Source organism: Osmia lignaria, chromosome 10 (genome assembly GCF_051020975.1).
Source record: "Osmia lignaria lignaria isolate PbOS001 chromosome 10, iyOsmLign1, whole genome shotgun sequence".
Taxonomy (NCBI): domain Eukaryota; kingdom Metazoa; phylum Arthropoda; class Insecta; order Hymenoptera; family Megachilidae; genus Osmia; species Osmia lignaria.
In genome coordinates, this window is record NC_135041.1 from 14,254,947 (window position 1) to 14,275,118 (window position 20,172).

The 20,172-nt window shown below is 30.5% G+C and overlaps 3 protein-coding genes across 12 annotated transcripts; 2 read left to right on the plus strand and 1 right to left on the minus strand.

Annotated features, from left to right (window-relative positions):
* Positions 1 to 310: 310 nt before the first annotated feature.
* Positions 311 to 4,722, minus strand: Syx13 (syntaxin 13). Of its 2 annotated transcripts, none has more exons than XM_034339202.2 (6): positions 4,280 to 4,486; positions 3,782 to 3,985; positions 3,524 to 3,689; positions 3,313 to 3,440; positions 2,783 to 2,916; positions 311 to 2,713 (listed from the first exon to the last, which is right to left on the minus strand). In XM_034339202.2, coding segments are annotated over exons 1-6 (810 nt in total). In that variant the 5' UTR covers positions 4,282 to 4,486; the 3' UTR covers positions 311 to 2,537. The 2 variants fall into 2 exon arrangements, with proteins under 2 accessions (XP_034195093.2, XP_076546554.1); XM_076690439.1 differs by lacking the exon at positions 4,280 to 4,486 and adding an exon at positions 4,565 to 4,722 and having other exon boundaries at positions 313 to 2,713.
* Positions 4,723 to 5,284: 562 nt separating this feature from the next.
* On the plus strand, positions 5,285 to 14,654 carry NAT1 (N-acetyltransferase 1). 7 transcript variants are annotated; one of them, XM_034339107.2, is made up of 8 exons: positions 5,286 to 5,402; positions 9,247 to 9,358; positions 9,488 to 9,704; positions 9,818 to 10,760; positions 10,843 to 10,980; positions 11,185 to 12,074; positions 12,169 to 12,471; positions 12,551 to 14,654. In XM_034339107.2, exons 4-8 carry the CDS (start codon positions 9,857 to 9,859, stop codon positions 12,656 to 12,658), a joined length of 2,343 nt encoding a protein of 780 aa, XP_034194998.1. In that variant the 5' UTR covers positions 5,286 to 5,402; positions 9,247 to 9,358; positions 9,488 to 9,704; positions 9,818 to 9,856; the 3' UTR covers positions 12,659 to 14,654. The 7 variants fall into 7 exon arrangements, with proteins under 7 accessions (XP_034194994.1, XP_034194998.1, XP_034194977.1 ...); XM_034339119.2 differs by lacking the exon at positions 5,286 to 5,402 and adding an exon at positions 5,551 to 5,774; XM_034339115.2 differs by lacking the exon at positions 5,286 to 5,402 and adding an exon at positions 9,159 to 9,184.
* A 949-nt stretch (positions 14,655 to 15,603) lies between these two features.
* On the plus strand, positions 15,604 to 20,108 carry LOC117611621 (cGMP-dependent 3',5'-cyclic phosphodiesterase). Of its 3 annotated transcripts, none has more exons than XM_034339632.2 (12): positions 15,604 to 15,986; positions 16,205 to 16,321; positions 16,933 to 17,177; positions 17,262 to 17,371; positions 17,452 to 17,591; positions 17,660 to 17,846; positions 17,924 to 18,105; positions 18,175 to 18,359; positions 18,422 to 18,686; positions 18,756 to 19,043; positions 19,116 to 19,261; positions 19,527 to 20,106. In XM_034339632.2, exons 1-12 carry the CDS (start codon positions 15,879 to 15,881, stop codon positions 19,723 to 19,725), a joined length of 2,172 nt encoding a protein of 723 aa, XP_034195523.1. In that variant the 5' UTR covers positions 15,604 to 15,878; the 3' UTR covers positions 19,726 to 20,106. The 3 variants fall into 3 exon arrangements, with proteins under 3 accessions (XP_034195523.1, XP_034195524.1, XP_034195525.1); XM_034339633.2 differs by lacking the exon at positions 15,604 to 15,986 and adding an exon at positions 16,003 to 16,068 and having other exon boundaries at positions 19,527 to 20,108; XM_034339634.2 differs by lacking the exons at positions 15,604 to 15,986; positions 16,205 to 16,321 and adding an exon at positions 16,437 to 16,601 and having other exon boundaries at positions 19,527 to 20,108.
* The last annotated feature ends 64 nt before the right edge of the window (positions 20,109 to 20,172 follow it).

The window sequence follows — 20,172 nt, forward strand, 5'->3', positions numbered from 1 at the left end:
ATATAAATGTATATTATATATTGTTTGAACTATAAAAATTACATACTTTGTTTATGCATGTATAATAATTAAGAAATTTAACTCTCAAAAATAAATGTTCAACGCAGAAGTTTTAAATAATAGTGTAAATATAAAATTAATTATCATAAAATATACAGCATAATATACACTATAAAATAACTTTCTAGCATTACTAAACTATTAATATATACAACAAGTAAATATATATTTTGTACATAAAACGGATTAAACGGTTTAATTGCAATGAAAAAAGAAAGGACATTATAACAAAATACGCGTAATTGCAATAAATTATAAATATTGTGATAATATAAACTAAATAATAATTATTTTACTTCTCAATGCTTAATAAAATTGTTTATACTTTTTATTAGGCTTTTGTTTACACGTAATTATTAAATCTGATAGTTTATCACAATACAGCAATGTATTAGAAACATAAAATATAAAGAGAAAATCCATGCAAAGTAAAATATTACGCTAACATATGCTGTTCAATGCTCGCAAAGACCCTTATATGTATAATATATTGCTCCTTTTTTTATTCCATTTTAATTTGAATAAATGAAATCCCTATTTCATAATAAAATTGTTGCAAACAATGCGCCGTATTCGGCAAAAAATAAAAGATGAAACTGAATTCAATAATACTTAATACTACTTTGTAACACACAGTTCCATTATCACTTTAACAATGTTAGCATTATATATAATGTGATTTATTTTGAATGTCAATGGTTAGTTGTATATACAATATTTAAGTTATAATCTTAATGATAATGTAATCACTGGATTTTTAGATTTTGGAATGCCTAATAATCATATGAATCAAATCGATCTTCTGAAATTGGCTATCTCAATCTTACAATTATATATGTAATATATTTTTCATTGTTAACCTGTAAGCTTTAGCAGATGTACAAGCGATCTATAATAAACGATAAAATCCTAATGAAGACTGATTATAAAAAATTATATTCACAATTTGTACATTTCTATTATGCTTTGTAGATTATGATTATAAACGTTTTGTCACTTCATATATGTTCATACATGCTTCCATTTAAATATATTATACGCCTAAAAAGTTTAAGTTTAAAGATGATCTCAAAAAAAGTCATTATAGGCATCCTCTGTAATATGTGATACAAATAGTAAAGTATATCACATATTTTGGTGAAATTTTCTTAGTACCCGTGTTTCCATAAAGGCAAGACAAATAAAAATTGAAGCACATAACATACATAATTGATTTATATAATGAAACATTTTAAATGGTTACAATTTATGTGAAAGAGCAATGGAGCAAACCTTGTTTAGAGCATGTATAAATTTATATGGAAAATGAAATACGAAAATATTATTCCATATAGTATTATACATTGATGCTGTATGTAATAATAAAACATTCATCAGTTATTTAAGTATAAAATTTCTTATTCCAAAGTAAATATACGAAGCATTTACAAACATATTAGTGAAAAAAGCACTTATTGACAATGAAATCAGAAAACGTAACATAATGGTTAATTATCACTTTTCATCACATTCATTTGATTAATAAAAATTGAGCAATGCCTATGGGTAACATTTATACTATATAATAAAAAATATCGTACTTATCGAAGAAACAATCATGTTAAAACACACCAGTACATACTTTAACAGAGTTGTAAAAGAAATTATTCAGTATACATTAACGATATCGTTTGTTACCAATCATTATCACCAATTTAGTGCCACATTTATTTCATATAGCTCTAAGATAAACTAATCTCCCTGAAAATTATTTCGCATGCTTTTTTAGCAACTGTAATATTTACTGTAAATTATTGTTTCATACTAATAAATATTAAAAATATTATAGATTATAAAATAGTTGAACAATAGAGTAGACAATTTTAATATGTATTCTCAACAAACAATATATGTATATATGATACCATAAAATTTGAAACTATAACATTAACATCACCTCAAACACTTGTTGCATTTACAATGCTGTACATTTTATTGGAGAATAACATATAAAACAATTAAAATGATTTATCAAATTTACTATGAAATAATAGTTTGCACATACAATAGAAGTGACAATAACTGCTTCATATTAATTATAAATTTTTTAATCGCTTCTTGAAAGAAAAGTGTAAATTTATTTCATTCGCTATTAGAAACCTGTTATAAAGGATAGTGCAGGTATTCAATATACCTTTGTTATGTTTTAATCTAAAACAATTCAGATTATTTTAAAACAAAGACTTTAAAAAAGCAGAGATACATTAAGAATAATATAAAATGTTTTGAGAGTTTGAAAATAATCAAAAATAACACATTCAAATTACATATTAATCAATTTACAAATGAATATAAAATAAGTCTATCCTCTCCCCATATTGCATTGTCCAATATACAAACTGGCAATTTATATTTTCCTTGATATTCATCTTACTATCAATATAAGACAGATTGAGACAGCCCTTTTCATCTGTTCGTATCTATGGTGGTTAGGAACGCTAACTTAGTTTAGTGACTAGAATAATAATTAGTATAACAACGACTATGATCGCAAGTAACAACAACACAAAAACTTTTCGCCGATATTTACTTAGGTAATTACTTCCCTTAATTAATTCTTGTGCACCAAGCTCCACGTTTCCATGTACATTTTCTATATTGTTATCTATCGTGTCTGTGACAGAAAAAAACCGTAAGAATTCGCGTTAAAACATTTTCATGAATACAAAACATAATTACTTACTGATCGTATCATTTTGCTGATATACAAGTGCTGAAAGCTCGCGCATTATTTGATTTACATCTAAAATATCTCCTTCGATTCGTTTTACCCTATCTTCTCGCTCGAACAGTAATCCTTGTTGGAATTCAAGACTCCTAGGCACGTAATAAAAAAAAAAACAATTGTTTGTAAACTGACTACTTATTTCTATGTGATCACTACCATCATTGCTTAACTTGTATTAATATACATTGAAACAAACTTACCACACATTCAAGTGCATTTTATAGCTTCTCTATATTAATAATACATGTTGTAATCATTTAATAATCTTTAAATTCATGCTATAAAATCCACAAATTATGTTTATCTTATAAAAATCATGAGGAAAGCATATTAAATTATTATTTGCTAACAACTTATATAATGTTAGCCATCCCTGAACCCATTGCTTGTGTCCATACTGTGAGGAACAGTCAAGCTCTCTTCACCACTTGCATGTGCAAATACATTTATTTATGAATAATTATGAATGATGTTTATTTTCAGACCTTTGTTTTGCTTGTTGCTCATCTTCTTGCACTTGAAGCAGACGTTGTTGTTCTTCATCATCAGGATCCATAGGATTTTCTATGCTAGTTGCAGGTAAAATATATCTCTTCATTTTTGCTGCAACTGACTACAACATTTTTGATTGCAAAATAAAACAACATACAACAAACTCATACAAATTATACAAATCACTGATGCAATATCTTCTACCTTTTGCATGTCTGAGTATCTTTGCACAGCATCTTTAAAATCAGTGGTAAGCTTTTCAATTTGTAATTTCTGTTGTTTATCCCCTCTTCTCATTAGTACTGTCAGTCTTGCAATATCTTTACTTGTCTGAGTTATTACCTGATTTGTGCTTAACTGTGTTACATGCCTAACAAAAGAAAAATAAGATTTTTACAAATCTGAACATACAAATGAGATTTAACTGTGCATACACTATAATATATTGTTTTAATTACTTACACCTTATCTCTTAGATCTTGATTATCTTTATTGGTTCCAATATTTTTATTTGCACGTTCAAGTATCTTCCATGTTGTATTAATTGTATATATATTTGTAGTAATATTTTCACTGAGACTATATAGTTCAGTAGGACTAAATCCCACGTCAGGTACATCTGACCGTTGATCAGTGGATCCATAATTTTGAGAACTATGAGCCATCCTAAAAACACATATAAATGTTCTATAAATTCTTATATTCTATCACAATAGAAGATTTATAAAGTGTACAAGAATAATGTACAGGGATATTTATAAATCTACTTCATTATGGTTTTTATTTACAAGCATATATTTTCATGCATAAATATTTAATTAAATTATAAAATGATGTTTGTACATATCATAACTATTAAAACATTAATGAAATAAAACAGACTATTACAATTAAATTATTCATACAAATTAACATAACATGAATATAATTTTTTATTTGTAAAAATAATTTTCAATTTACATTTTTAAAATATATCAAATTAAAGACAATTTAGATATCAAGAATATCCTTATGAATCTGTTATAGGAATTATATTCGTAGTGAAGGAGATACTGGCTTATTTCGCGTAAATAATATTGCAAATTACAATTCCTGTAATGTGTTAAAACTATTTTATGCGATTGCATACTACAGAATAATGTTCAGATTCACTCAATGGTGCACGATGAATCACGTATAAAGAGTTCAGATAATGAACACGAAAACATATAATTGCATCTAAACATTATCAATCATACAACAAACCTGAACTGTTTTATCACAAGTGTTCTTAGTATCTAAATATAAATTGTTGTATTAATTCACATTTAAAAATCAAGAGAACTATTTTTTATATATCGAATCTTAGAAACTGACAGTTGCCTAAACGATCTAATCCACCGCCCATGTGATAATAGTCCCTTTGTATTCATAACTGTGTATTCAACAGAAACCTAGATTATCGACATGTAACATTTAAAAATTTTAATTCGTCGCTTTTACATATGAATTTTAATCAATATACTATAAACATGTATGCATTCTTTAGTAAAAAACTTATAATAATATAACATAGATTTTACACATCATAAACTAAATTTAAATATTAGAATAATTGAACACAATCTGTGTCTACAACACCGCCGGTACTACTTGATTCAACATAACATAAATAGTCATTATTGCATGATATTATACTGTAAATCAATGAATAATAATCCCTACAATGAACTTAATAACGTTTACACAAAATATATTGTTCATGTAAACGTTTATAGAGAATATATGGTAATATAAAATTATTTTCTGCTAACTCATAAAAATGTGTCTCTGATACCGTCTTATATATTACTACCGCCCGAATCAAAAGTAAAACTAATAATAAATTTATTTCAATATTGTTTTTTACATTTGTAATAATAAAAGTAAGGAAAAATAGTAATATATTTTTGTATTGAACAATTGAAATCATTAATGAGCTACCTTCCTCTGTAACCAGAGGTTAGTCGCATGGCGGACGCTGGCTTGACAAGACGTATGGTACGGAAGTTCCCGAGTACGACCGACAGATTGCGAAAGCCTTCAGAAACAACAACCGTCGGCCGTAAGTAAACGCTATTGTGATTTTTCATCATTTTAATCGCTAAAATAGTAAGCTTTTTGTTGTGTGAATGTCGTAATAGAAAATTTAACACTGGATTACCTCGATGCGTATGTTTTCTCATAACGAAACTCTCTAAAAATCCTAAAATTCGATAGAATTTTCTCGAGGGTTGCTTTGAGAGTTAATGCAGTACGTACATAGGTCGTGCGTCATGTCGGCTCCGAACGCATCTTCCGTTTGTCGAGTTCCTATCACGTTTCAAGTATCTCTTGAATATAACCGTAATCTTTTCGTATTATCGAATAATTCTTGCATCGATAGTAGAAAAAAAGAGTGAAGCGCGAGTGGTAATCGAGTGTTGTTTTACGGACAGTACGTAACTCCCTACTTTTGACATTTTAATCGGTGTGAGTTAAAGTAGGTTGATTGTATGGCTTCTTGCATGCTTATTATATGCTTTAGGTGTTTAGTACTTTAATTCAAAGCACTTTTCTTTAGTCTATAGAAGAAGAGAATTTTCGACGTTTGTGGTAACCCCGCGTGTCGCGTTGTTGAGCTCCTCGTTCGAAGAATTCTAAATCGGTAGATTATTTTTATTTAACTTCCAGGTTATTTCGTTGTTGAATATGAATCAGATTTATTAATTTATTCTAGAAATTGCAATACACGTTGCTTACGTCAAACGTTACTTGATCGTTCTTAAAAGATACTTATATTTTTATATATACATATATCCTAAAAATTTTTAATTTTTCTCGTTTTTTTCATTTTCTATTAATACATTAAAAATAATATTTCTTTCAAATTGGTAAATTTTCCGCTGTTTTAAGACATTTATTTTGAGTCGGATGCTTCACAGACTCTCTTGTAAACATACGTATGCACAAAGCACACATACGTATTCATCGATCAATGTGCACGTACTCGCATAGGCGTGCATGAAACCAAACAGGCGTGTACTGTCATGTTTCTGACATTTCATTAAAATTATTCTCATATGTGTATAGTTAATTTTTAAAACGTAATAAAACGATGAATCTCAGACATTTTTTTCCTATTTTAAAGAATTAGAAGCAAGTGTTGTGCCAATAATTGTTTTTTCAAACAATACGCTATATTAAAGTTTTCTTTCTTTTGCATTTTTTAATTCCAAAAAACGGTGATGGATATTTTTATGATACGAGTAGATAAAAATTGAGAATTTTAATGATTGCAACCTCGAAATACGATGGGTAGGGTATTACACGCGCACTCGTGGTAGGAGCAGTTACTGTGTGCCTTTAAATGCTCACCCATATGACTGTGTTCCTACGTCGAATGCGTGACGGCCTTATGCCTCTTTGTTACAGCAAACTTAAATGCTTATCGGACTATGAATAGACGTACTGATTTGCTTTCAGCTGTCCACTTTGTACAGCTAATTTGCACCTTACCACATATAACTGTGACACATTAAAACGATCATCGTTGAAGATTCTCATTAATGCATGTGCATCTAAATTTATTGAATGAAAAAAAAAAAGAAATGCAAATTACATTGTATTAATTAAGAAACATCGCATACACGTGAAATCTATTTAAAGTGGTTAAATTTATTGGAGACAAAGAATTTCGTTTTCCTTTGTGCATATAACTGTACTTGTTCGGCTTTCAACTATACAGAGATTCTTCCAGTTCGCAGTATTGTTAGTTACAATAGAATTGTCTGTCGCATTTAAAATTTGGTTTGAAAAAGTAAAAAATATATTGCATAAGTATTTCACTCAACTATGCAACGAAAAGCAAAGGTATTTCGCTCTCTTTTTCCCCTGCTGATCTTCTACAGTATCGGCCTTCAAAAGTTGGCAGCCTTGTTCTAAGTCGTAAAGAGCAACCGTCACGGCGCATCAGTGACGTGTCACGAGGAAACCAAGTAATGGAGTGTTCGAAATTATTCCGAGAAAGATAGCGATATTATTCTCTTTACGTCATTTCATTGCTGCTATCTCTTTGTTTATTAGTGACACACGGTTCCATTTTGTATATCAACATTTTTTATGCTCTCAATTGATATTTCATTGCTTAACACGAAAAAAAAGGAACAAAAATTTCTTTCCCTCTAATCATTTAATACCAATTTCCGCTAATTTAATCAGAGATTATAATTATGTTTACAGTTCTTTTGAGTCGAAGTTAAATATTTCTTTTTTTTTCCAGAAATTTAATCATTGTAAGTGAGAAGAAATTGCAACGCTTATCAGCATTATATTTTTTTCCGCGTTAACAATAATTAGATGTAAAGGTCGTTGCAAAAACATTTACTCGTAAATACTTTACTCGTTTTCGATATATTCGATAGATATTTAAATATATAGGTTTTAATTTAAAGCCAAGCAGATAAATTTAGAACTTGAAAGAAATTTCGATTACTTTGGTAATTTAACTGGTCGAGTTATCTTCGCGGAACCTTCGTTTGTTGAAGGTAATATAAATTTAAAAGGGAATAAGATAGAATACCGGTTTTATGCTTTAAAGAAATTTTTCAATGTCGAAACGTGTTTCGAACAACGACCTCCATTGTACAACCATACAGTAATGCTTATTCAACTGTATCATATCATCCACTTGAATCGTAGGGAAAACCTTGTACCTGTATCGATATTGGAACATTCGAACACTTCATAGATATAAAGATAATCAATAGTTTTGGTAATGTTAGGTAGCAAGGGTATACCTTGGAATTTACAGGGTAGCAGGGTTGGAATTTTCTTCTTTAATCTTTCACCCTGTAATAAAGAAAAGAGATTAGCTTTCCCAGCACGCACCCTTAATATATGGAACGCTCGGTAGAGGCGGTCTGAGGCGGTCAAAGACGACCTTAGTCGAACTCAGGACGAAGTTGTCCGACCTCGCCCGATCAGCCTGACGATAGAAGCCGACATCGGTCGAGGTGAGACGACGAAAGGTTCATTGACCGTCTGACCATGAGCCGCGCCCCACATACGATCCTCTCCACGTTTATCGTCCACGGTTTTTCGTTGTTTTATTCGTAACCTATACCTGAAGATTAAAGCCGTTTCCCTGAAGAAGGTCCTCGTTCTGCCCATTGAAGACCTTCACCTGTGAGCGCACTAAGGCCGCACACCTTAATCTCTGCCTTCTGCCATTTCAACTCCACTTCTTATAAAATTAAAAAGCATCTGATCTTTACTATTATGCGGAATATGAAACAAGAACAGTTACAATTTATCATTTATTGACTATAAAAATGAATGTCATGTATTAATTGTTTTGCATGATTCTATTTGAAAAGTATATTTGCTAAGAAACAGTAAAATATTGTTATGGTAAAAAGTTATATATTTAATCAAAAGGACTTATGTTTTCTATCTGTACATGAAATAAAGTTTACGCATTTAAGAAATCTTATCTATTTATGGAAATAAATTTATATGTTATAATTTGCACGAGTATTTTATCAATTTTACTTCTCCTGTTAGAAAGACATTAAGAAACTTAAACATTCTCTTATTTTATTGTACATGTTTTGATTTCTATAACGCATTATAATTTGTGGAGATAAGTAATTAATGCACGAATGATCAGAATCAGTTGAATTAAACTATGGAATCGTTGATTAGATTTGTCGAAAAAGAAATTCAGATATTTTGTAGAAACTGCATAATTACACCTGTATTTGTATAAGCATTTTAACTGCATGTTTCTTAATATACCATATTTTTGCATCATTAGGTACAAAGGCTGCATATTAATAAATCAAACATGGAAGGAGTAGCATGCGTGTAAGCAATTAATCATTGAAAAAATGGCTAGTATTTTTATTGTAATGTTTCTTTTGTTTCAGCTTCCTAAAGGAAGATCTGTGTGCTGTGATTTATCACTCAGGAGGCCGAAACACGCGCAACAACGGACAACCCCACAGGACCGGGGGGTGCTTCTCGTGTCTCGGGAGGAAGGTCAGGGTCTACAAAAGTTACCTTGGCTGTAACAGCCATACAAGAGCCGCTTCTTTTTACATCCAAAGAATCCTCTGTGTTGCATTATAACTAGTAACACTGAAATTAAAAAAATTCGATGCCTTCCAGGGACGATATTCGCTCCCTATCCACTGAGCAACGCTGGATCCCTCCTTCAACTGTTAGACGCGATGCACTCACCCCAGAAAGCAGAAATGATCTCATCTTTAGAAAGGTGCGGGGTATTCTTAATAAGCTTACGCCGGAAAAGTTCGCAAAGCTGAGCAACGACCTGCTCAACGTTGAGCTTAATTCTGATGTGATTCTTAAAGGTGTTATTTTCTTGGTAAGTTGATCGAATGAAATACGAATAGTGTTTACGATGTTTATAAACTGGGATATCTATTATCTATCTAACAATGTAAGGAATGGTTAAATGTGAAATTGTTATTCTGTTAGATCTTTGAAAAAGCACTTGATGAACCCAAGTACAGTTCTATGTACGCACAGCTGTGCAAACGGCTGTCTGACGAAGCTGCAAACTTTGAACCACGAAAAGCTCTCATCGATAGTCAAAAAGGCCAAAGCACATTCACACTTCTCCTTCTTAACAAGTGCAAAGACGAATTTGAAAATCGTTCAAAGGCAAGCGAGGCATTCGAAAATCAAGATGAACTCGGTCCAGAGGAAGAGGAACGCCGACAGGTGGCTAAGCGTAAAATGCTTGGCAACATCAAGTTCATCGGAGAACTGGGAAAGTTGGGAATCGTATCGGAACCGATTTTACATCGCTGCATCCAGCAATTATTGGAGAAGAAAAGGCGAGGGGGATCCAGGGGGGACACCGCCGAGGATATCGAGTGTCTTTGTCAAATCATGCGTACCTGCGGTCGCATCCTTGACTCGGATAAAGGCCGCGGACTCATGGATCAATATTTTCGACGTATGAACTCTTTGGCAGAGAGCAGCGATCTTCCTTTACGTATCAAGTTTATGCTGCGTGATGTCATTGAGCTACGCCGTGATGGCTGGGTACCACGCAAGGCTACTAGCACCGAAGGTCCAATGCCAATTAATCAGATCCGCAATGATAACGAAGAGTCTTCGAGGGGAAATGGCTTCCACAGACGAGAGGATCGCCTCGGAGCAGAGTTTTTAAGGAAAATGGGACGTAGCGGATTAGACATGGACATGATGGGAAGTATTCCATTGACTTCTCCTTCGTTTGGCATGCCACCTCCATTCAGCCCAAATGGATTCTCAGGAACATCCGGGGTTGGTTATGGCCGCCACAACCAACGTAACCAGCCGGGTTACTATCAAAACCAGAATCGTCACCAGAATAACTATCAAGGGAAACATAATCAACAGCAACATAATTCACCACAAAACTTCAATAACAGTAAGTCTTCCTTCGACTTATCGATTTGTATAGTTTGGTAATACAATATTTTCACTGATATACATATATTTTCTATTTGCAGATAGCAGTAAAGAACAATTACGCTTTAATAAAAACAAGATGTTGATTGGACATCCAGAAGAAGTATCATTAAGACCGTCAGCTAATTCTATGATGTTTAAACAGACCAACATTAATCCCAACCTACCTCTCAACAGTGGTACGTCTACTTAATTAATAGAATATTATTGCTTCTCTATAAAACATATAATGTAGTAGATTTGGTTTGATTGAAGATAAATAATCAAACAATTGGTTCAACCAAACTTTTAGCAGTAGTAGAATATATTTAGAGCATTTAGAATTTATCTTATCTTAATAAAACGACGCTACAAGAATATTTTTTCATTATTTCAATTGATAGATCTGTTCCCAGGAAGAGCATCGGAATTACCTCTTCTACGTACTAACACATTGAAACCCAGCTCGCCATTATTGCACAAGGAATTGCCACCAGCAATCGTGATAAAACAAGGTCCTGTAGATAAAAGGGAGAAAGCAAGAGATAGAAAAGACAAAGGAACTTCCAGAGAAGAGATACTAAAGAAAGTGAACGCATTAATGGACGATCTCGTTTCGCACACAAACATACAGGACGCAATAACAGCTTTTCAAGATCTTAAGATACCTGAACGATTTTTACGTCATGCAGTTTATACGTTATATTCTAATACATTAGATCGTGGAGACGGTGAACGCGAGCTCGTAGCTAAGCTCATCGTTGAATTGGTGAAAGCAGACGTGATTACTGGACAGCAAGTACACGAAGGATGGAAAGAACTAGTATCCAATATAGCAGAAAAAGAGAGTACTGTGCCTTGTGTAGCTTCTCACGTTGCCTTCTTAACAGCTAAGGCCATTGTTGATAATTTAATTCAGATAACCGATCTCGTTGCTGTAACAGAAAACGGTCAACATCATCCATTGTTTTTACTAACACTACAGCAGTTACATAAAAGTCAAGGCAAAGCAAGACTCACACAGATATTTAACGAGAGCAAAGTGAATCTTATCAGTCAGCTTCCTGAGGCGGACAAGACGAAAGAAAGATTAGCGGAAATTTTAGAGGACAGAGAACTGACCTTCCTCTATCCGCTTCTTAAGATTCAAGGTGACATATGGCGTCAATTAGAATATGACCCGAATCCAAATACTCTTTACAAATGGATCAAAGAAAAGTTAGAACCTTCGCATCATTCTAATTCAGAGTTTATTAATGCTTTGATGAACGTTCTTCTGAAATACATTACACAGGTTAGTATAAGTAATTTTATTAAATTTTCCTTATGTTGTATTGTATCAATTTTTATTTTTTTAATTTTTTTTTAATGTTTTATATAAATTACAGGAAACAATACTGGTACCCGGAGTTGATCCATCTAATGTAGCCAAATCAGTAATAGATAAAGAAAAGGCATTACTGGAAAAATATTCACGTTTGATGCGTTTATTCTTCGTGGATATAGAGTCTCAAGTAACAGCTCTACATGCGCTTCAAGCATTTTGGTTCTCGCACAATTTTCCAAAAGGAATGTTACTGCGATGGTTCGATGGTCTTTATCGATTAGAAGTGATCGAAGAAGATGCTTATTTCAAATGGAAAGAATGCGTTACTGACGCTTATCCAGGCAAAGGCAAAGCATTATTTGAGGTAAGTAAGCTTAAACTGATAATCTTTTGATATGTATATACTTATTTGAAAATTAATGAATGATTATTAAATGATGTAGGTAAATAGTTGGTTAACATGGTTGGATAATGCATCAACGGAAGATGAAAGTGATGATCATAACGACGACGACGACAGCAACAAAAACTACAGAATGCAGAAACTGTGAGAAGAAGAAGGATACGTTCTACAGGATAAACTATAATTTGGAATAGGATTTTACTATCTATATTACTGAACCAGGTGGTTTCAGTTTACTAATTGAGTTGTCTCCATCCATTACCACAAACGTCTTGTTAGTCTGTCAAGTCCTCGGCACCGAAGAAGAGGACTTTACCAATCATATGTCCAAAAGAAAAAAAAAAATATGGATAGTTTGCAGCCCCCTGAGTGGTTTGCATCAGACTTTATAAGCAAGAAGTTTTAGAATGTTTTAGATAATTGAATATATTGATTGATATGATTTAATAATCATATTTGGGCCAGCAGATATCAACATTCGCCGCTGTATGAACATTGGTGCAGAAAGAAAAGCAAGAAAAAATTTAGTCTGGTGAATTTGTGTTGTCAAAGTTTTTGTCTAGTATTGTGCATGTGTCACGTTTTGTAAGTCTTTTTGTCCGCGGCACCAGTGAGTCGCTTGTTATCTCTGTGTACCAGCTTTTACATTTATTATGAGGAATTATTATCTATTATTATTAACTATTATTATTATTATTATTATTATTATTGCTATTATTATTATTATTATTGCTATTATATGATTGATCACAACAGTCAAAATACATCGACTTTCCTAAAGAAACTATAAAGCAACAAAAATTGATCAGAAATAGAACCGACTCAGTATAATTAGTATACAATGTGAAAGAAAAGAATGTGATTAATAATTCTCTTTAAAATTTGAACGAATTTGTAGTATCTCAAAACGAAAACACTGAGTCACACTTATACACCAAACAAAATCACTTTTGCCCATGTACCTATTTGCTGCTCCATTAATTCTATTAAGTAACTAATATGAAATAACAACCAGCAGCCAACATCACGATTCACTTAACGTAACACATAACGAAAATTTAGCGATACGACTAAAAATCGTATTTAAAATAAATATACCTTGGTGTAATTTATTACAGATGGCCTCCTGGTTGTTCTGTTGATGAGAACCACCTTACCTTCATTTCCTGCCTGTAGTCTCCTTGTTAAATTCAAAACGCATTGACATACATGATCTTATTTAAAGCGTAACACATTCAGACCGACACGATGCCGTACGTTCGCCTAAGCAAAAATTAGTGCAATATTACAGCTTTCGTGATCGGTGAAGAAGAAAGAAGCAGACACATTTCATTTAGAGATTAATCATCGATTTTTTGTCGTGTACATTTTCACTTCCATAGCTTTCAATTTATATCTTGTTAAGCTTGTATGTAAACGATATACACTAAATATTAACATAAGAACTTGGATACATTTTTTCATTATTTGTGGATAATCTTTCAGAATGTTGTACATATTATTATTATAATTATAATTATTATTATTGTCATTATTATTATTATTATTATTAATACTATTATTATTACTATTGTCATGCCACTTTCTAGCTTTGTTGCCGGACTGAAGTGTTAAAAATTAGACTGCATTTTTTTTTTCTTTTAAATAGGTGGTTTGTAATCAGAGCGTCGTCAGTCCAAACATTTACGTCGAATAATCATTGTTAGTCTTATTTCTATTCTTTTTGAATACACATTTAATGCAAATACGGTGTCTCATTCATAAATTAAGATTTCATATTTGAGAAAACAAATATTATTGAATTTTGTGTAGCGAATAAAAATTGTTTATATTTCTGATAAATTAAAAAATAGAATCTGTATGTATTAAAATGTGTATTCATATATATATATATATATATATATATATATCATTGTTTTTATCTTATCATCGATGATAATGATTTAAATCCTCCCTGCAAAGAATTAAATATTAATTTGAATATAATATTCTTTGTACGTGGAAACACATTATATAGTGACATTAGTGTAATATTTAATGGGTATTTGTGGTAAATATTTACGTATTTTGCTTGCTGCGTTTTTATTATAAACGAACACAAAAAAAAAACATAACGAATAACATACGTATAATTAATAATTTAATCACGATATTAGTAAACGAACGCATCGATCAGCATATCCCAATTTCATCCGCAATGTCATTTTGTGATATTGTACTTCAACTTCATTAATTTATTTTCCCATGTGTTAACTATAAAAATTCAACCAAGAACAAAGGAAGAAAAACAAAAAATACGAATCATGTATAATATCGTCAGTATTATTTCTCACGTAACGGACTACATTATTATAATCGTTTTTAATTGAACATAGACATTAAACTGATGAAAAAAGTTTCTTTTATCTTTATCAATAAAATTTTGTTCCTAGAATTATCATCTCTACGATTTTCTCTGTAATTCTCTTACACCATTTCATCGTTCATTTCCGTAGAACAATAAATTATACAGATTATTTAAACATTCATTTAATACATAAATCGTTATACAATATTATTGTCATCCGATTTTTAAATTCACCCCTCTGCATTGACAAATGTCTTTCGAGCAATATTGTTACATTTACGAGGTATATAATTTTAATAAAGAAGGTACAATGTAAATGTCTTTATCAGTTTGTCTTTGGACGTCAAAGAGGTTTATAAATTATAACGTTAATTATAATTTAATTACGGAATTGAATCTTCCAGTGTTCCCGAAAATCAACCGTTGCGCCATCTATACAAAACCGGCTGAAACTACTCGACAACATATCGACCGATTACCAACAGCTATTATGACTTGTTGCGCCATCTATACAAAAGCGGCGCAAACTACTCAACAACTTACCGACCGATTCTCCGAAACAGAGGACACTTGCACCATCTATAGGTAAGCAGCGGAAGTTATTTACCGACATATCGACCGATCATCCGGCAATCGGTAAGTCGCCACATAGAAGTACTTACTTAATCCCATCTGATGGCGTTCACAAATTCACGATCCTTTGGGAATGAAGGCATATCCAGTCTTCTACTATCTGTAGTCACTGGACGATGCAGATCTCTGCAGATAGTTGCAGTAACTCTTCATATTGTGTTCTTGCCCTGTGCTTTTGACAGTCCGTTTAAATTTAAATATGATTGACATAAATAATTTATTTTTTGTACGCACTGAAATAATTGTAAACAAGTTTTGAACATAGTTGTTTTACAATCCATTGGAAACATGATATTGGAAATAAGCTATATAAGCGTGCAGTGTTACTAAAGCATATACAGTTTTCAATATTATTATACGGAAACAAAATCTAAAATATTAGTAAAAAATGAATGCGATCAGTTTAAATACATCGAACGCAGAAAATATTCTGTCACTTCTAGAAGAACTGTGCGATCTTTCTTATCCTCAGGTGCAACAAAAGCTAAACAAATACGTGAGTATAGTATCATCATTTTATGTGTACAATTTTTCGCGGTACGCATGCTTCTTTTTAAAAACGCTGCAGCTTATAAGCGGTAAATTTTAATGAAAAAAATTGTTTCATTAATTGGTATCATCTCAAAAGATTCAATTAAAAATATAACATATATGAAAATATGTAATTATTGTAATTGAATTTAATTCTACTTGTATTTTTTTTAAATGTTATAGATACAAAATGTAACCAAAGCAAAAGTGTCTTTTCTCGTCCCCATTTTAATAAAATCAGAAGAAATGGTTATTCATGTGATAGGAGAAAAAATCTTAGACAGAGAATTAAGATTTCCTGTAAGTAAGAATGATTGATAATGTCTAATGATTTAATAAAAGTTCTAATTAAAACTTATCACGTAATTTTTAAACATTGTTAATATTATTATTGTAGGAAAAGATAAACAAAATATTTTCATTTTAAAATAAAATGTATACCCTGAATGAATTTTTTTGTTTTGAGATACAACAAAGATAATAGCTTTAAGTATTATCTCTCGCTAGAAATAGTTTGCTTAGCAATGTAATCCTCAAACAGAATACTTAGAAACCTACATAAATGAAGCCATACATAGAGGTATTATTGATATAACGTTGCAAAACATTTCAAGTAATCTATATATATAAAAAGTGCTATCAATTACAATCATACATTTTATCATTATTCACACTTTTCTAGTCAAGGTTGTTACACCTACACATTTACAATTCTTTATTTCAACTTTTATTGAACAATCAAGTCAGCTTAAAATCCTTCTGTTGATAGGATTATGCACTAAATTAATTAAAAACCATACAACTAGAAGATACATAAACAATTTTCTTTCCTCCTTTTATATTGAAAAATATTTTTTAATACAAATTACAATAGTCATTTTCAGTATTTATCTATAAATAATTTTTTATAGGTATCAAATAATATTTTATACAAAACTTTACAAAATAAAAAACCAACTACTGCAGATATCACAATGCTTGATGAAGAATTATTACGTCACCTTCAACCGATATGTCCAATGTCAAAATCATTTCTAACAATTCCCATACAACACCCTAAGCAGAACCATGTAGCTTTAGTGGTTTCCTTAGTTGATGATAATAATCAAAATGAAATTACACAGGAATGTGCAGAAGTTGTACAAGAATGTTTTAGGTAATTTATATTTCTTATATTAAAAAAATTAAATTTTAAAAAGGTGTACAATTTCTATTCTATTAAAAATTTTTTTGTTTAAAGATTTTGCTTAGGATTTCTTCTAAACTCACTTATATGTTATGAAGAAACCCGGCTGAAACAGCAGTGCCAAAAGTTACTTGCTGTTTCTAGAAAACTTTTTACACATTTGGGTAATATTAATTTTAAATGCAATAATAAAATTAGTCATAACAATTCATATATTTATTACATTTTCAATGGTAATAAATAGGAGATTTTTCTGATCTCTTGAGAGAAATAATGGCTGAAGTTAGAAACTTAACAAATGCAGAAAGATGTTCATTATTTCTTTTGGATCCTGATCAGCAAGATTTAGTTGCTAAAGTATTTGATGGTATTGCCATGAAAGAAGTGAGTTTATGTTTCAAACATGAAGTTCTATGTTTCATAAATAAAATTGAAGATCTGATTATTTCTAGTCTATAAAAGAAATGAGAATACCAATAGGACAAGGTATAGCAGGTCATGTTGCAACTACTGGAAAATTACTTAATATCAGAAATGCATATGAGCATCCTCTTTTTTATAGCGGAATAGATGAAGTAACAGGTTTTAGAACTAGAAATATTTTATGCTTTCCAATTAGAGATGAAAATGGAATTGTTGGTAAGTAAATATATTATTAGATTACATTTTTAAAAACTAAAGGAATGAAACAATCTGATTTTTTTTCTGTATTATAGGTGTTGCACAGCTCTGTAATAAAAAAGATGGGCTGTATTTTGATGTTTTTGATGAAGAAGTTGCAACAGCATTTAGTATCTATTGTGGAATTTCTATAATGCATAGTATCGTTTATAAAAAGATGCAAGATGCTCAAGCAAGAAATAAACTCAGTAACGAGGTGATGATGTATCATATGAAGGTAAAACTTAAATTACTTACAGTTTTCCATTTTAAATAGAAAGTTGTATTAATATGTGCATATATGCAGGTAGAAGAAGATGCTGTTCAAGCATTATTGAACTGTAAGGATGAACATAATATAAAAGACTTTGATAAATTTCAGTTTACTCCTAGAAGTGTTCCTTATAAACATATGCCCTGTTATACAATCAAAATGTTCAATGACTTAGGTCTTATCAAACATTGGAAAATGAAATTATCAACTTTAGCTAGGTAATGAAATTTGTTAATTCTATTGTTGAAGCTGAATAATTAATTCACATCTAATGTTACAGGTTTATATTGTATGTTAAAAAAGGATATAGAGATGCACCTTATCATAATTGGGTGCATGCTTTTTCTGTGGCACATTTTGCATATTTGTTAATAAAAAATTTAGAGCTTATTACTGAGAATTATATGACACAGTTACAAGCTCTGGTCTTCTTAGTATCTTGTTTGTGTCATGATATAGATCATAGAGGAACAAACAATTCATTTCAAACTAAATGCAGTACAGTCCTAGCTAGTCTTTACAGTTCTGAAGGTTCTGTGATGGAGGTACTTACTTTGAATATAGCTATTTATAAATATTTCCAACTAAAATTCACTGTGATTATTATATTACAGAGGCATCATTTAGCACAGACCATGTGTATTTTAAATACAGAAAACTGCAATATATTTGAAAATTTTAATAGCGATGAATATAGTGAAGCATTAGATCTATTAAGAAATAATATACTTGCAACTGATTTAGCATCTCATTTTCGCACTGTAGAAAAACAAGAAGAAATGATTAAAAATAATTTTGACAAAAAAGATTCTAAACATTTAAAACTTTTTTTTAGTATGCTTATGACATGTTGTGACCTTAGCGATCAAACTAAACATTGGAAGGTATCCAAAAAGACTGCTGTGAGTAAAATTTGATGAACTTATTAACAGAAATATTAAATTTGAGTATACTTTCTTTATATCGGATTTTAGGAACAAATTTATGATGAATTTTTTTCTCAAGGAGATTTAGAAAAAAGTATGGGTAGTTCTCCTATAGAAATGATGGATAGGGAACGAGCATCTATACCAGATCTTCAAGTTCAATTTATCACAAATATAGTTCTACCACTTTTTATGTAAGTATATATTACTTTTTCCAAAATATTTTTAACACTTGTATGCATAAAGTTTGTAAATATGTATATCAAATATGATTACATGATTAAAAAAACAAGTAATACTTTTATAAAAAAAGAATATGATCTTTTCTCTTATAGATTGAAATATTAACAATTAAACGATTGTGTTTAATTTTATAAAATATTTAATTTTTTATAAACGTTTTATCAAAATATTACTTTTAATCTTTTATTATATTTCTTTCGTTATTTTATTTCTTAGTAATCTTTCTACATTATTCCCGGTGATACAACCACTTGTTCATGTGCTGAACGAAAATCGAGTTTTATGGGAAGAATCTAGAAGCATATTTCAGAAATACGTGAAAACAGGAATGAAAGGTATTGATATCTTATTGGACCCTACATTTGAAGAAGAAGTATTACAAATTTCTATTCAAAGCAATAATGATCTTTTATAAAATTGTACAATCAAAGCTATTCTAAAACACAAAGATATCAAAATCGTAATCTTTTTAAATTTAAAAGCAATAGAAGTACTCATTTATTGTTAGATGTGTCGAAATTGAGTGAAATTATTTCATGAAAAGAACGCTGGCGTTCTAAAAACTATTTATTTATTGCAAATTTCGTGTATATTAAAATGTTATTTCTATTTATTGTACATTCGTTATTTTCCAAAGACCGAAAGTCTTTACGTGTTGATGAAATATTTTTTTATTTATAATTTACACGAGTGAAAGTGTTCTTTACAAAAGAAACCATAAACTCTAAAAACAAGTACTAAATAATAATTTAATGTGATAATTATCTAATTTACACCAATTGTGAATGTTACAATTTATCAAATAAATGTGATAAATTTGAATATTGTTAAATAAAAGATTCTGTAATAAACTTATAGAAAA

Coding starts and splice junctions, on each gene's coding strand:
- NAT1 (XM_034339086.2), top strand. CDS start 9,477: ATGCCTTCCAGGGACGATATTCGCTCCCTATCCACTGAGCAACGCTGG. Junction 9,705..9,817: donor TTAAAGGTGTTATTTTCTTG/GTAAGTTGATCG, acceptor TTATTCTGTTAG/ATCTTTGAAAAAGCACTTGA. Junction 12,075..12,168: donor TTCTGAAATACATTACACAG/GTTAGTATAAGT, acceptor TATAAATTACAG/GAAACAATACTGGTACCCGG.
- Syx13 (XM_034339202.2), bottom strand. Junction 3,690..3,781: donor CAAGATCTAAGAGATAAGGT/GTAAGTAATTAA, acceptor TTCTTTTGTTAG/GCATGTAACACAGTTAAGCA. Junction 3,441..3,523: donor GATACTCAGACATGCAAAAG/GTAGAAGATATT, acceptor AAAATGTTGTAG/TCAGTTGCAGCAAAAATGAA.
- LOC117611621 (XM_034339632.2), top strand. CDS start 15,879: ATGAATGCGATCAGTTTAAATACATCGAACGCAGAAAATATTCTGTCA. Junction 16,322..16,932: donor ACAGAGAATTAAGATTTCCT/GTAAGTAAGAAT, acceptor AATTTTTTATAG/GTATCAAATAATATTTTATA. Junction 19,044..19,115: donor AGGTATCCAAAAAGACTGCT/GTGAGTAAAATT, acceptor ATCGGATTTTAG/GAACAAATTTATGATGAATT.